This window comes from Lepidochelys kempii, chromosome 22 (genome assembly GCF_965140265.1).
Source record: "Lepidochelys kempii isolate rLepKem1 chromosome 22, rLepKem1.hap2, whole genome shotgun sequence".
NCBI lineage: Eukaryota > Metazoa > Chordata > Testudines > Cheloniidae > Lepidochelys > Lepidochelys kempii.
In genome coordinates, this window is record NC_133277.1 from 14,372,948 (window position 1) to 14,387,879 (window position 14,932).

The following is a 14,932-nucleotide window of genomic DNA, read 5'->3' on the forward strand; positions in this document are numbered from 1 at the left end:
CAGTGGTAAAAATTAACCACTAGGTTGTGCTGGTTGGGATGGGGGCTAATTGTGCAGTTACCTTTAAGAATTAGCAGTCTGCACTGTGAGTGAAAAGTAGAGTAACAGTCTCTGGTTTCTGCAAGAAATATAGAGCTATGACTGAAAGTGGGCCTTTAGGCTCAGTCAGTGCATATCTGCATCAGATCATTGGTTTGGACGCAGGTTTAAAAATGTAGATGTGTTAAAATAATTTTTTTTCTTTCCCTACAGATTTTGGGTTTGGAAATTTCTATAAAAGTGGTGAGCCTCTGACCACCTGGTGTGGAAGCCCCCCGTATGCAGCCCCGGAAGTCTTTGAAGGGCAGCAGTATGAAGGACCCCAACTGGATATCTGGGTATCTTTATTTTATTTACTAGATTAAAATCATCTTTTAGAAATTAAGATTGTAATCACCTCTGAATTTCATTTAGGCCACAAGACAGGCTGTTCCCCTCTGGCTTTATTTTTCTAGACCAAGTCACAAAATGATCTTAAGACCCAATAGTTTTGAAGCATAGAACCTTGCTTTGTAAAGTCACTTTGAATGCCAGGTTGGCATTAAGGTTACATAGTACGTGCACGTGAAGTCACTGCAAGAAATAATTTAGCTAATCCAAAAAGCTGTCACTGTTCCTTGCTGAATGTGCGGTGGTTCTTCGAGTGCTTGCTCATGTCCATTCCAGTTAGGTGTGCGTGCGCGATTGTCAGAAGGTTTTCCCTCTAGCAGTACCCGTCAGGTCAGCTGTGGAGCCCCGTGGAGTGGCGCCTTTATGGCAGCGTATATAGGTCCCTACCGACCGGCCACCTGCTCTGTTCCTTCTTACCACCAGTGACGGTTGTCACAAGTGCCTACTTAGCAGTCTTTCTTCAAATAGTTGTTGTAAATAGTTACCCATTAGTGTTAATTAGTTGAATAGTACTTAGCTGGGGGATCTTCCCCGATTCCCTTTCCCCCGGGACTAGGGCTTTAAGCCCTGTGAGAAGTGCGTGAAGCCTATGCCATGCGGCGATCCGCACGACTCCTGCCTCAGGTGCCTCGCGGAGGGTCATCAGGCGGATATGTGCAAGATTTGTAGGGGCTTTAAGCCCAGAACAAAGAAGGAGAGAGACTCTCACCTGCAGCTCCTCCTAATGGAATCTGCACTTTGCCAACGGCCGGTGCCGAAGACAGCAGCGGCAGCCTCGGTGCGCACTGCACCGGCATCCGTGCAGGAACACTTGGCAACGAGGAAGGACTCCAATAAGGAGCATCGGCACTGCTTCCCAGCCCCGAGGCCCAGCTCCACATTTCAACACGTTCACAATTGCCGGTGCCACATAAGAAAGCTATCAGGGGCCGCTCACCGGCACGGCACACCAGTGAGGTGCATCCTGTGTTGGGACACCCCAAACCTGGCCAGCAAGTCCTGTAGCCGTCAACTCTGGCTGTGACAGGGGGGATGTTGAGTCCGGTGCGGGTAGACTCTCCGGTGCCGGAGGACTTGGCTGGAGAAGACCTCCATCTTCCTTCCATACCGGACACATTGGAAGTGGCACGGGATCTGATCGCCATGACGGCTCAATCCCTGGGCCTGCTGGCACATGCCCCGGCACCACCACCTACCACAGCTCCGACAATGACGGCACCGAAGGCAGCACCGATGACGGCTCTGCCCCCCATCAGACATAGGGGCAAGCCCACACTGATGGGCCATCACTCATCCTCGCCGCGGCACCAATCTCTGGCACCGTCAGATTCTGCTCCGTTTTGGTCTGCATCTAAGTACTCCTCTGAGTTGGAGGTGGAATCCTATGCCGTTCCCGGCACCACTCAAGAAGCGATGCACCCCAACCAGTGCCAATGGTGTCATGGCCTCCCCAGTGGCAGGGGCTGGTGCATTGGCCCTTCTGGACTCCAGGGGCCTACCATCAGGCCCAGGGGCCGGACTCGAGGGCGACTTTGGTGGTCTCGGGAGCCCATCGGACTCAAGGGATCCAGGAGTGCGGGCTGCGTCCCTAGAGGAAGACCTGGGGCAATCCGACCCTTAGACGGGAGCTGTTGTCGCTCCACCCTTGGTGCAAGGAAGGACACCTATAGCTGATGCACCTGAAACTACCCTGGTGAGCATCAGAGAACCGGAAGGGCAAGAGGACCCAATCCCTCCCTGGGCATCTTCATCCACCTCGCCCGATGAGGCGATGGCAGGGACAACTACCTCTCTGCCAGCAATGGACACCAGGGCCCATCAGGACCTCCTTCGACGGGTGGCGCAAAACTTGAACCTACAGGCTGAGGAGGTCACAGAGGATTCAGCCCCAATGGTTGATATCCTGGCTCCTGAGGAGCCCTCTAGGGTGGCCCTTCCTCTTATTAAGACCATTGTAAATATAACTAAGGTGCTCTGGCAGACTCCGGCCTCTGTCCCACCAACAGCTAAAGGGGTAGAACACTGATATTTTGTTCCACAGAAGGGGCATAGCACCTCTTCACCCATCCCCAGCCGGGCACATTAGTGGTGGACGCCGCCAATCACACGGAGCAGCAAGGACAGCCGGGTCCCACTCTGAAGACCAAGGAGGCCAAGAAGCTGGACCTCTTTGGTCACAAGGCGCTGACATGTGAGCCCCCTTACACTGTCTTTTATAAAGACACGGTGCAACTACGCCCACACCCTGTGTTTCTTCCTTTGGTAGTCTCTCAATTCCATATAAATCAGGACATTTTCCTACCTTTGTTCCCAAGCCGCATGCCAATACCAGAGATAGCATGCTTCATTCCTTGGATGTGAGACGCGCCTTGGCTTTCTATATCAAATGCACAAAGCCATTTTGGAAGTCCCCACAGCTCTTCATCACTGTCGCAGAGAGGATGAAAGGGCTTCCCATCTCCTCCTAACGCATGTCATCCTGGATCACGTCATGCATCAGAACTTCCTATGACTTGGCCAAGATTCCAGCCCTGACATTGACGATGCACTCTGCAAGAGCTCAGGCATCATCTGCCACTTTCCTAGCTCAAGTGCCCATTCAGGATATATGCAGGGCAGCCACATGGTCCTCTAGCCACACCTTCACTTCACATGACGCAATTTTGCAACAATCCGGAGATGACGCAGCGTTTGGCAGTGCTGCAATCTGTGACCAGATGAACTCTGACCCCTCCTCCAAGAGTATGGCCTTGGTAGTCACCTAATTGGAATGGACATGAGCAAGCACTCGAAGAAAAAATGGCTACTCACCTCTCGTAACTGTTCTTCAAGATGTGTTGCTCATGTCCATTCCAAATTCCGTCCGCCTCCCCTCTGTCAGAGTATTCCAGCAAGAAGGAACTGAGCAGGCGGCGGGTCGGCAGGGACCTATATACACCATCATAAAGGCGCCACTTCAGGGGGCTCCACAGCAGACCCAACGGGTACCGCTAGAGGAAAAACTTTTCAACAATCGTGCACATGAATATCTAATTGGAATGGACATGAGCAACTCATCTCGAAGAACAACACTTACGAGAGGTAGGTAACCGTTTTTCCTGAATAGGTTCTTTGTATGAATGTCCCTGCTTCACTGCACTGCTTCCTTCTCCTGCAGGAGTTCACGATGTAAATTGTTGATGAGTCTGAGTCACTAACACAGTGGGGAGGGAGCTGCCGGCTGCCCTCTCTCTGAGTTGAGAGAGAGAAGCAGCTATGTGTCCCGTGCCATTCTGCTGCAGGCAGATTCATATTGTTGAATCGGTGTATGTGTTTCCCTGCTTGCTGCTCTAATGGAAGAGGACGGAGAGAACAACCAAAATCGCATGAAGTGAAAGAGGGAGAAACATGCACCGAGCAGGGTTTTTGCACTCTTCAATGCACTGTCAAACATGAGACTTTTCATTCTTTGTTTTTAATCTAATTTTAGTGGTCTGGTCTTGATGATGATGTGTCCATATCCTGAACTACCCAGAGATACCGTGCAATTCAGCAGCCTGTGCTTTGGTGCCAGAAGCACAGTGCTGATACTACGTAACATGTGAGAGAGGCAGATGAATTCATGAGTAAGAGCTCAGTTCACAGCGCATAGACGTTCACCTTGCAGCTGCTCATCTAAAGAGATCTGTGTTGTTTTCGTAAATGAACACCGTCCCCATAGGCACTCTTTTTTTAATGAGTAAAGGTTACAGCTTTGCTGAGCCTATTATCCTGTAACTGCCAAATGAACCCATTACTCTCCACCCATGCACAAGGTTCAGAATAATATGAGCGGTGTTTGAATGTGAAAAGTGAATTGCAGAGCTTTGGTAAATATTTTTAAAACTGTTTTAAGATCTCGGCTTATTAACAAAATCTCCTTGTAAACTAAAAACACCGTAAGTGTATTTACGTTTTAAAATAAAGCATCTGAAAAGCGGTTTCCTCCTTCACGTACTGCCAAGACCTGAGTTGTTGTGCTACAGTTGACAATGCTAAAGCAGCTAACGGAAATGGTCTCTAAAAAGCTGAGTTGGTAGGAGGAAGAAATAATCCTCAACTCAGGTTTTAGCAGATAAAGACATTGATTTTTAATATTTTTAGTTTTAAAATCTCAGTATGCTGACACAATTTTGGTGTGTGTTTAGAATGCTTTTCCTGTCTATTGAGGCACCTAGTGCCATGTCTACCTATACAGATTCATGTCCCTGGGTCTGGTATAGTCATTTAATTCCATACGGCACTATCTTCTCTGGCAAATGTAGCAAGACTGTTTCCACTTACTTTGCCAGTTAACACATAGTTTCAGAAATGAATCTGACAATTGGCTTAATGCTGCTGTTCTGGTTGTGTGTGTCTCTTTGCACATCTTATGCAATCTCTCAATGGGCTTTGCACTCAGCATTGCAGAATCACAGCTATCACAGTCCATGCAAACATCAGTGGGTTTTTTCCCTTAAAACTTTGCAAGCCAGTGAACAGGAGAGGTTGAGGTTTGTGTGTTCTGAACAACGGGAATTTGGGGTGGGTTTTTTGTTTGAACATATTCAGATGTAGTAAAGAGTGTCTTTAAATCTCCCTTGAAGTAGCAGCTCATTTTTCATGTATCATTCAGTCACCCCTATGAAGCTTTGCACTAGCAGCCAGAGTCCTTCGTCCATTGCACACAGCAGTTTTACCCTGCTTATCAGCAAAAGGCACTGCAAACCTAGCCATTTTGGGTTGGCTAAGGGTTCTTAAGGTTTAGGGGTTTCCAGGTATATGACTCCTTTTTCTTTAACACTGTTTCTTGCAGGATGTAGAATCAACTTTAATTTTTGCAAGGATAGCCTGGGGTTTCACAAGTAAATCTCAGGGCAAAGAGTACTTGTGTGCATCTGAAAGGTAAAAGCAGGAATGTTCTCTGTCTTGCAGAGCATGGGTGTAGTTCTTTATGTCCTAGTCTGTGGAGCGTTACCTTTTGATGGACCTACACTCCCTATTCTGAGACAACGGGTTCTGGAAGGAAGGTTCAGGATCCCCTATTTCATGTCAGAAGGTAATATATTTTGCCTTATGCTTTGAGGATTTTAAGCTCTAATTAAATTAAACTCTTAAACTGCAGATGGTGGACAACTGAGTCATTAATGAGCAATGAATATGATTGTAAATGAAGAGGAGTGTCCCACTTCCTACCTCTGATTAGAAACAGAAAAAAATTCACAGATTCAAACAGCAAGTAGTTTTCATTCTCCAAGACAACAAAACAAACATTCATTTTAGTTTGGAAAGCAAATGCAGGGAAAACAAAATCCTCATTTTAGCGTAATGCAGATTGGGTTTTCCTGTTTTCTTTGACTGCATCTTTTAAACAGAAGCAAAAAAACAAACACCCCAAGAAGAGCTCAACAAACCACGTAACCAACTCATACGCCTGGGTGTCAGTCTTATATCTTTGGCACACCCAGTTGTTGTTGTTCTTGTTGTAAGACTATGAGATCTTTTCCTAGTTTGATTGATCCAGTTGTTGGGTCTTGCTTGGTCAGTCTTGATCATAAACAATGAGGAAATGTTTGATAGCGTAACCCCAAAACCGATGATGCAGGTATTGGCCTGCAGGGAAGAAGTTGCCAATAGTCTAGTCTAAATTAAAGGGACGCTGTGTTTTGAACATATCAAGTGGCTTCATAAGCGTTAAATGTTGGGAGATGTTTAGAATTAATGACACCCCTCCCCAGACAGCACATTCTTTAAATAAGTTGATTTTTTTTCTTGGTGTGAACTGAAGTCTTTAGCTCAAAAGATTATTTTAACTTTCAGGAAATTTATTTAGCACAAAAATTAGGTAGCAACTAGGACAGTTTCCTGTTGTTGCTCTTCATCAGTAGGTGTCAGATTAATACAGTGTGTGCACTGTAGCCTCTTTGCTAGGAGTTTGTAGCATGTTTCCTTTTTTACTTTATTTTTATCCCAACAGAGTGTGAGCACCTGATCAGGAGAATGCTGGTCCTAGACCCATCCAAGAGATTGACAATTGCTCAGATTAAGGAGCATAAATGGATGCTAATAGAAGTTCCTGTGCAGAGACCCATTCTCTATCCACAAGGACAGGAGAACGAGCCTTCCATTGGAGAGTATAATGAGCAGGTTTTGCGGCTGATGCACAGCCTTGGAATAGACCAACAGAAAACTATTGAGGTAAAATATACCTTCCACAGAGATATAACCCCAGAATGAGCCCATTCACTGTCCTGCTTTATTAAATCTAGATTTTACCTGAGTCTCTCTCATAACATTCTTTTTGTTACTCTTGCAACAAAGTCAAGCTGCTGTTGTATTGTCAGTTGCACAGGCCCTTGCAAGAGAAGGCAAATTACAGAAAATATGCTCCAGCTTCTGGAAGGTTTAAAAATCTCGCAGTTCACAACAACTGCTCTAGCCAACTTTGGCCCCAATTCTTTGTAACTGATTAATAAAAGAGATCAGAGGAATGAGGATGTCTCTAATACCTGGAAAAGTTCTCTTGAATGCGATGGGCTTATCAGTGAGCTGGGCTTCTGTTGTGCAGATACTGCCAGTCATAGCAAAATGCGTGGGGCTTATGTAAAAAGTGGGACCTGGGGAAAAAAATCACCAAATTAACTTTCATTTGTGCTGGGAATCATAACTGGACCCCCTGGCTCCAGAGGGAAAGGTTAATGAATTCACTCCATGTATCCCAGGGCCTCCAGAACTGGAGGTGGTTCTTTTATTAATTATTGGTTGTTGTTTTTATTTGAGTGCACTTGCAAACATTTGGGGTTGCAATTTGTTATAGTGGATCATAGAGCAAACTGAAATGCCTATGAATAATTCCTGTGGGACTTTCTGAGGCTGCAAAGCTTGTAAAGTGCTAGCTCTGTAAGATCCCCTGTTGGGATGTGGAAGCTTGCCACTTATAAACCAACCCCAGCCCCCCCCCCCCTTATTTCTAGAGCTCTGTGTTGACAGTAAAGCTGATTCTTAGGCAGAAAAACAAAGCAAAGGAGCTGTGTTGGTTTCTGCTTCATCAGATTCACAGGGTGTTATTGGGGAAAGCATCATTTGGCATATGGAGAGGGGCAAAATCAGAAGCAAAATAATTTGGTTTTATGCTTCTGAAAGGGTGGGGATGTGAAATTCAGAGGAGAGTAAAAGGAAGCGTAAGAGCAGCAAACATTGACTGTCTTTCTCTCTTGGATTCCAAATCGTGCCTCTTACCAGAAATAAATGCTCAAAAGACTCCCTCAGGACTCAGCATGATCATTTCCTTAGAATGGCTGGTATTTTTAGTAAGTGTGGAGGCTGCACTATTAACACTTCTTGCCAGAAAGGGCTGAATGTGTGCACAGGCGCTCCAGGGATCAATTCCCCAGTGCTGGTGAGGATTTGGAGTAGCCTACCTCTTGTAAGTGAGGTCATGGAGCTTGCTCTCTTCAGATGGCTAAGAGCCAGTCTTAGAGGGCTCAGAAAGGCCTTTGGGTTACAGACACCAACTATCACTGCGGATAGGCACACAGTGACCACTAACTCTGGAAGCAGGCTTCCACATGCAGCTGCAGCGACTTGGTCTTTTTAACTTAACAGAACCATTGAGTCTCAAGAGGCTGACAGTCTCTGCTTTGCCATTCTGGCTTGAAACTTTCTCTCATCTGATTGGTTTCCAGATTGACACTTGCTTGAGATCCCCTCCCCCTTTAAGCGTTTTGTTTTGTTTTTGATAAAAGTGTGATTTTTCTCCTAGCTGCTTATTTTGTGGTTTTGGAGAATGGAGGGTTGGCTGCATTTAGACACTTGTTTCTCTTTTCAGTCTCTGCAGAACAAGAGTTATAACCACTTTGCTGCTATCTATTACCTGTTAGTGGAGAGACTCAAGTCACATCGGAGTAGCTTCCCTGTGGAGCAGAGACTTGATGCTCGTCAGCGTCGGCCAAGCACCATTGCTGAACAAACAGTCGCCAAGGTAACTCCTAATTCCAGGCAGAGATGGGACTGATCACTGCACAAAATGTTCTTGTTTCAGAAAGCTCTTGTTCCTAGATAGCTCTGTGTCAGAGGATCCTTCGCTTTCCTGTGTCTTCAGAATCCCTAGCTTTTCGGTGTTGCTCTGGGCAGAGTGCTTTGCATTTGTTCTGTTCAGTACCATCATATGACAATACAGTTGTTTGTGACTCATTCTGTTGAGTGTTGTGGGTCTTGTCAAATCATGTGAGACACTAGGTACCAATTGTCTGTATGTCTGCCTAAGCAATGGGATGAGAACCCTTGGAAACTGGCCAATTCCCAAGTGGCTGGCTAATTTTCCTATTTCATTTTGTGAGCACTAGGGTCACTGTGCTTGGAAAGGGCATGTGGTCACTGAGAAGCCAGACTGGATCAGAACTACTCCCTGCAATGAATCACCCCAGCTTCATGGTCTGTGCACACACACGGAGTTGTCCTTCTTGGTGAAGGATCTTGCCTCCCACCTCAGGTGAACAAAGCAGAGGCTGTTGGCTCAGAGCAGCAGCAAATTGGACATGGCCTGACTTTGCTCTCTGAGGCTGAAGCTAACAAAGATGATTTCACTTGTCCTCAGGGACAGGGAGTTTCATCGTTAAGCCCCAGTTCATTGCTTGAGTAGTTCTGTTTCACCCTCAACATTCCAGGACAGCTTTTAGGGGGCATACAAATAAAAAGTGTGCTGTTGAACAACTTTAATGGACTGTTTCTGCTTTTCTGAGGATTTGGCATTCTTTGCTGTCAGTAACTGATGTTTCATAGAATCATAGAATATCAGGGTTGGAAAGGAGCTCAGGAGGTCATCTAGTCCAACCCCCTGCTCAAAGCAGGACCAATCCCCAACTAAATCATCCCAGCCAGGGCTTTGTCAAGCCTGACCTTAAAAACTTCTAAGGAAGGAGATTCCACCACCTCTAGTGAAAAAGTTTTTCCTAATATCCAACCTAAACCTCCCCCACTGCAACTTGAGACCATTACTCCTCGTTCTATCATCTGCTACCACTGAGAACAGTCTAGATCCATCCTCTTTGGAACCCCCTTTCAGGTAGTTGAAAGCAGCTATCAAATCCCCCCTCATTCTTCTCTTCCGCAGACTAAACAATCCCAGTTCCCTCAGCCTCTCCTCATAAGTCATGTGTTCCAGTCCCCTAATCATTTTTGTTGCCCTCCGCTGGACTCGTTCCAATTTTTCCACATCCTTTTTGTAGTGTGGGGCCCAAAACTGGACACAGTACTCCAGATGAGGCCTCACCAATGTCAAATATAGGGGAACGATCACGTCCCTCGATCTGCTGGCAATGCCCCCACATATACATCCCAAAATGCCATTGGCCTTCTTGGCAACAAGGGCACATTGTTGACTCATATCCAGCTTCTTGTCCACTGTAACCCCTAGGTCCTTTTCTGCAGAACTGCTGCCGAGCCATTCGGTCCCTTGTCTGTAGCGGTGCATGGGATTCTTCCGTGCGAAGTGCAGGACTCTGCACTTGTCCTTGTTGAACCTCATCAGATTTCTTTTGGCCCAATCCTCTCATTTGTCTAGGGCCCTCTGTATCCTATCCCTACCTTCCAGCGTATCTACCTCTCCTCCCAGTTTAGTGTCATCTGCAAACTTGCTGAGGGTGCAATCCACACCATCCTCCAGTTCATTTATGAAGATATTAAACAAAACGGGCCCGAGGACCAACCCTTGGGGCACTCCACTTGATACCGGCTGCCAACTAGACCTGGAGCCATTGATCACTACCCCTTGAACCCGACAATCTAGCCAACTTTCTATCCACCTTATAGTCCATTCATCCAGCCCATACTTCTTTAACTTCCTGGGAAGAAGACTGTGGGAGACCGTGTCAAAAGCTTTGCTAAAGTCAAGGAACAACACATCCACCGCTTTCCCCTCATCCACAGAGCCAGTTATCTCGTCATAGAAGGCAATTAGATTAGTCAGGCATGACCTTCCCTTGGTGAATCCATGCTGACTGTTCCTGATCACTTTCCTCTCCTCTGAGTGCTTCAGAATTGATTCCTTGAGGACCTGGTCCATGATTTTTCCGGGGACTGAGGTGAGGCTGACTGGCCTGTAGTTCCCAGGATCCTCCTTTTCCCTTTTTTAAAGACGGGCACTACATTAGCCTTTTTCCAGTCGTCCGGGACTTCCCCCAATCGCCATGAGTTTTCAAAGATAATGGCCAATGGCTCTGCAATCACATCCACCAACTCCTTTAGCACTCTCGGATGCAGCGCATCTGGCCCCATGGATTTGTGCTCGTCCAACTTTTCTAAATTAGTCCCGAACCACTTCTTTCTCCACATAGGGCTGGTCACCTCCTCCCCATGCTGTGCTGCCCAGTGCAGTAGTCTGGGAGCTGACCTTGTTTGTGAAGACAGAAGCAAAAAAAGCATTGAGTTCATTAGCTTTTTCCACTTCCTCTGTCACTATGTTGCCTCCCTCATTCAGTAAGGGGCCCACACTTTCCTTGACTTCCTTCTTGTTGTTAACATACCTGAAGAAACCCTTCTTGTTACTCTTAACATCTCTTGCTAGCTGCAACTCCAGGTGTGATTTGGCCTTCCTGATTTCACTCCTGCATGCCCAAAGCAATATTTTTATACTCTTCCCTGATCATTTGTCCAATCTTCCACTTCTTGTAAGCTTCTTTTTTGTGTTTAAGATCAGCAAGGATTTCACTGTTAAGCCAAGCTGGTCGCCTGCCATATTTACTATTCTTTCTACACATCGGGATGGTTTGTCCCTGTAACTTCAATAAGGATTCTTTAAAATACAGCCAGCTCTCCTGGACTCCTTTCCCCCTCATGTTATTCTCCCAGGGGATCCTGCCCATCAGTTCCCTGAGGGAGTCAAAGTCTGCTTTTCTGAAGTCCAGGGTTCGTATGTTTGTCTTTCTCCATCAACTCAACTGTGCTGCAGACTTCTTTGTGCTCCAAGTACCTTGAATGTAATCTGCAAATGAGCAGCTGAACTTTTTACAGGGGATTATTTAGAGATGAGTGAAAGGAATTTATGTTAGATGGGGCCTGATGGTCAGCACACTCTGTTCGGTGCTCTTACACACACAGGACCCTTTGAAAATTAACCCTAACTTTCCCCACTGCTTTTCTTGAGCTATGCATTATATTTGCACTTAAGTCTGGAGAAGAAGTGAGGTCATTCCCAAGACAAATCTCTAGGGTTGGTCTGCCTGATCTAGTTATCTAAGGTACCTATTCACTGTGATATCTAAGCAGCAGATATCATTGTCTTCATATACTTAGTGCCTCAAGGGTGTGTATATCTGTCACTAAATACAAAAGTTTCTGCTGAGCCCAGCATGAGGATCTCCTGAGATGCATGTGGTCAGGAGTCTAGTTTTGCTAGCAATCCCGTAGCACAGGTGGCTGAGTACTGTAAATAACTCCTTTGAGGTTTTCCAGCACCTTTGTGTGAGTAGACCCAGTATGACTGCTAACTAATTGATTTGAGTCTCAAAGATGTCACATGCATTTTACCAACACTCACAAGAACAGCATCTCGGAGCTTACTGCTCAGACACTGGCCTCTACATTCCAGGAGGCTATCTACTCAGTATCTTCTTCAGTTATGCATCCAAAACTGATGGATTCAGTACAGGCTCTGGGGCACTCTTGCCATTTGTCACTTTATTCCCTAGTTACTTTCTCCAAACAGAAAAGTCATGTACAGTTTATCGTGTTTTGTTCCAATAATCCCTTAGAGTTCCTTTTACATGCTCTCCGATTGTTTCATTAAAGTGCAAAAATATTGCCTGGATTCTAATTTCCATTAATGCCTAACTGAAAACATGAGAGGCATGGCCCTATTAAAATAATTGACCTCAGATGACTCATACAGTCAAGTTTTAATGGTATTGAATATATATATTCTGTCAAGTTGCTGGTCCCTTCTGTATGTTGAGTGCCGCTCTGTCTAGATGTGTCTGCATCTAGGCTACCAGGCTTCTTGCATTACTCTTTTCCAGGAGGACTCAGAGCAGTGATCGTGCTCTGGGGGCTAATTGTAAGACATTTTGTTTGTTTTGCATTCTCCTGAAGTGGAAGGTAGAATCTGTATCTGCTCTGAAAACACAGATCAGACACCGCTAACCCAAATGGACACATTTGCAAATCACGTGATGGTTTGAAAGTCATTCAGGCTGTTTGAGGAGATCTCAGGGACACAAATGATTGATGCTCGCTGTGTCTATGCTAGGGAATTTCACTAATATTCCCACCGATGCTACCACTTGTTCAGCTGTAGATAGGGGAGCCCTGGGGTAGAAAAGGCTGTGCAGGCTTTCTAGCCTTTTGACTAGCCTGTCAACATGTTGATAGTAAAATATCAGATATAATGGGGATCCCAAGTGTAAACAAGGCTCTAGTAGCTTCTGAGTCTGATTTATATTTTTGTATGGAACTTTGTTTTTGTAACCACTTTATTTGGTTGCTCAGCCCATGCAGGTGGAGTTACTTGATCATTCTGGGCCTGTGTTACACATGGAAGCACATAACCAGGCCTGACTATGATGATGATAGTGGCACAAATTTTTTTCCCCCAGACCTGGCTGACTATGGGAGAGCTGCCTCTAATCATGGTCCTTTAGGGACAGTGGAGGAATTTAGTCCACATAGCTATGATTCTGCTTTGAGGTGCCTTCTCGTTTCAATGTGTTGCAACATGGTATGCCCAGTTCCCATAAAAACTAACCCTCAGTTGCTTACTGAGGCAGAATATGTTACCTTAGATCAGGTAACGTGCTTAAATTCAGTTCTCATCCATGGCATTCGGTATACCCCATGAGTCACACCAATCTCAGCCATGGCATTAGTCCCCTTATAAAGAGAATCCCCACTTTGATTTTGCCATTTGTCTGAGGATTTCGGGGGGGGGGGGGGGGGGGGAATTCTGGCCCCAGTGAAGTTAATGGCAAAACTCTCATTGACTTGAGTGCACCCAGAATTTCACCCCAGATACTCTGAGAAGTTGTTTCTTTTATCTCCTCCAGGCTGGACTCTGTGAATTTCCCACACAAAATTGCATACTCCCACATAGATCTTATTTTAAATTATTTTAGGAACAAATTCCATTATAAAAAAATCTGGTCAACCTGTAACTATGAGGCATCAGCTGAGATGGTGGAGACTGCCAGAGGAAAAAAAGAAAAATCACAGAATAACCCCTTCATGTCTTTAGTATGAAGCAGTCCTCTGTTTTATTACTACAGTTACCTAATGTTTGCATAGGTGCAGTGTCTTGGGCACAAAGATAGTCTCTGTCCTCTATATCCTTACTATATTCAATTTTATGCAGCATTATAATATAGATCAGTGCAGTTTGATTTTCACAGACAAGTTGTGTGGACCCTCAACTCTTTTGTTCCAGTCCATTTTCATGTAACTGTCAGTTTCCCCGATTTCACCACATTTGCCTGGAGTTTGGTGCCCCTTTGCTTTCAATACTATGTTTTCCAGGAGATAATTCCTGTCTAAAGGTGCCTGACTTCACAGCTGAATCCTTCCCATTCCTTTCTATGTCTTGTTCCACAGGGGGTCAGCGGGTGGGATGATCTTTAGACAGTCACAAACAGCTTAAAATAGCCATTTGCCTCATTTTAACACAGATTTCTTATACAAATAAAGCTTTTTAAATGAGACTTTAAAACATTTATCAGTTCATGACAGAGGAAAGGAACCATGAAAAGGATTTGTGGAACATGGAAAGCATGAGCAGTTTGGAGCATCTGCAGATTCCAAGCAATTTTCTTCTGCCATCTTTGAAGAGATGCTGTTTGTTCAGAAACGTAAATCTTTCTATTTACTAAATGAACTCTGAAGTCTAAGCCTGCAAGGCTATGTTTCTGTAGGAAGAACTAGGCAGTAAATCTCACCCACAGCCTTTGAGCGGGACTGTGTTTTTAATGTTAATGACACTTGTATGCCAATGACCTTGAAGGAATTTAACTCAAGCATGTGTCTCCCTTTATCCAACATGACAAAAGCCTAACTAGTACCAAGACTTCCTCCTTATCATGCAGCGATAAGCAGAAATATCTACACTCCTCAGGGGAGCCCTGATACACTACCAGGTTTTGAATTTGCAATTATCTTTGTATTTTCATTGTTCATGATTCCTTTTTTGCCCTAAGACTGTTTGGTTTTATTATATCTCATAGACACAAGCTGCAGTGCCCCCAGTGAATCTGCGTTCACAGAATGTAAGGCTGCTGAGGTCTCCGGGCCTCCCACCAGCTCCAGAAGCCTTCTCCTTTCCTGCATCCAGCTGCCACGTCGAGTCCGCATTCATGGAGGAAGAGAGAGTCGATACCCCAAAGGTACATCTTATAAATTACCTCTCTTTCAATGTCACTAAAGCTTTGGGGGGTTGGTACTGTTAAATTATTGCCTGAAAGTAGCATTTGATACCAGAATGATCTGCACCTTTTCATTAGTTAATTGAAAGACCAGCACATTGGCT

The 14,932-nt window shown here is 45.3% G+C and overlaps 1 protein-coding gene across 16 annotated transcripts in view; it reads left to right on the forward strand.

The window, feature by feature from the left end:
• Positions 1-14,932, forward strand: part of SIK2 (salt inducible kinase 2) — a 115,626-nt gene that overhangs the window by 78,605 nt on the left and 22,089 nt on the right. For all 16 annotated transcript variants that reach the window (XM_073321217.1, XM_073321205.1, XM_073321201.1 and 13 more), the window contains 5 exons: positions 253-377; positions 5,362-5,485; positions 6,404-6,624; positions 8,255-8,407; positions 14,631-14,789. In XM_073321217.1, the coding sequence (XP_073177318.1) occupies positions 253-377; positions 5,362-5,485; positions 6,404-6,624; positions 8,255-8,407; positions 14,631-14,789 (782 nt within the window). The remainder of the gene's footprint in view (positions 1-252; positions 378-5,361; positions 5,486-6,403; positions 6,625-8,254; positions 8,408-14,630; positions 14,790-14,932) is intronic.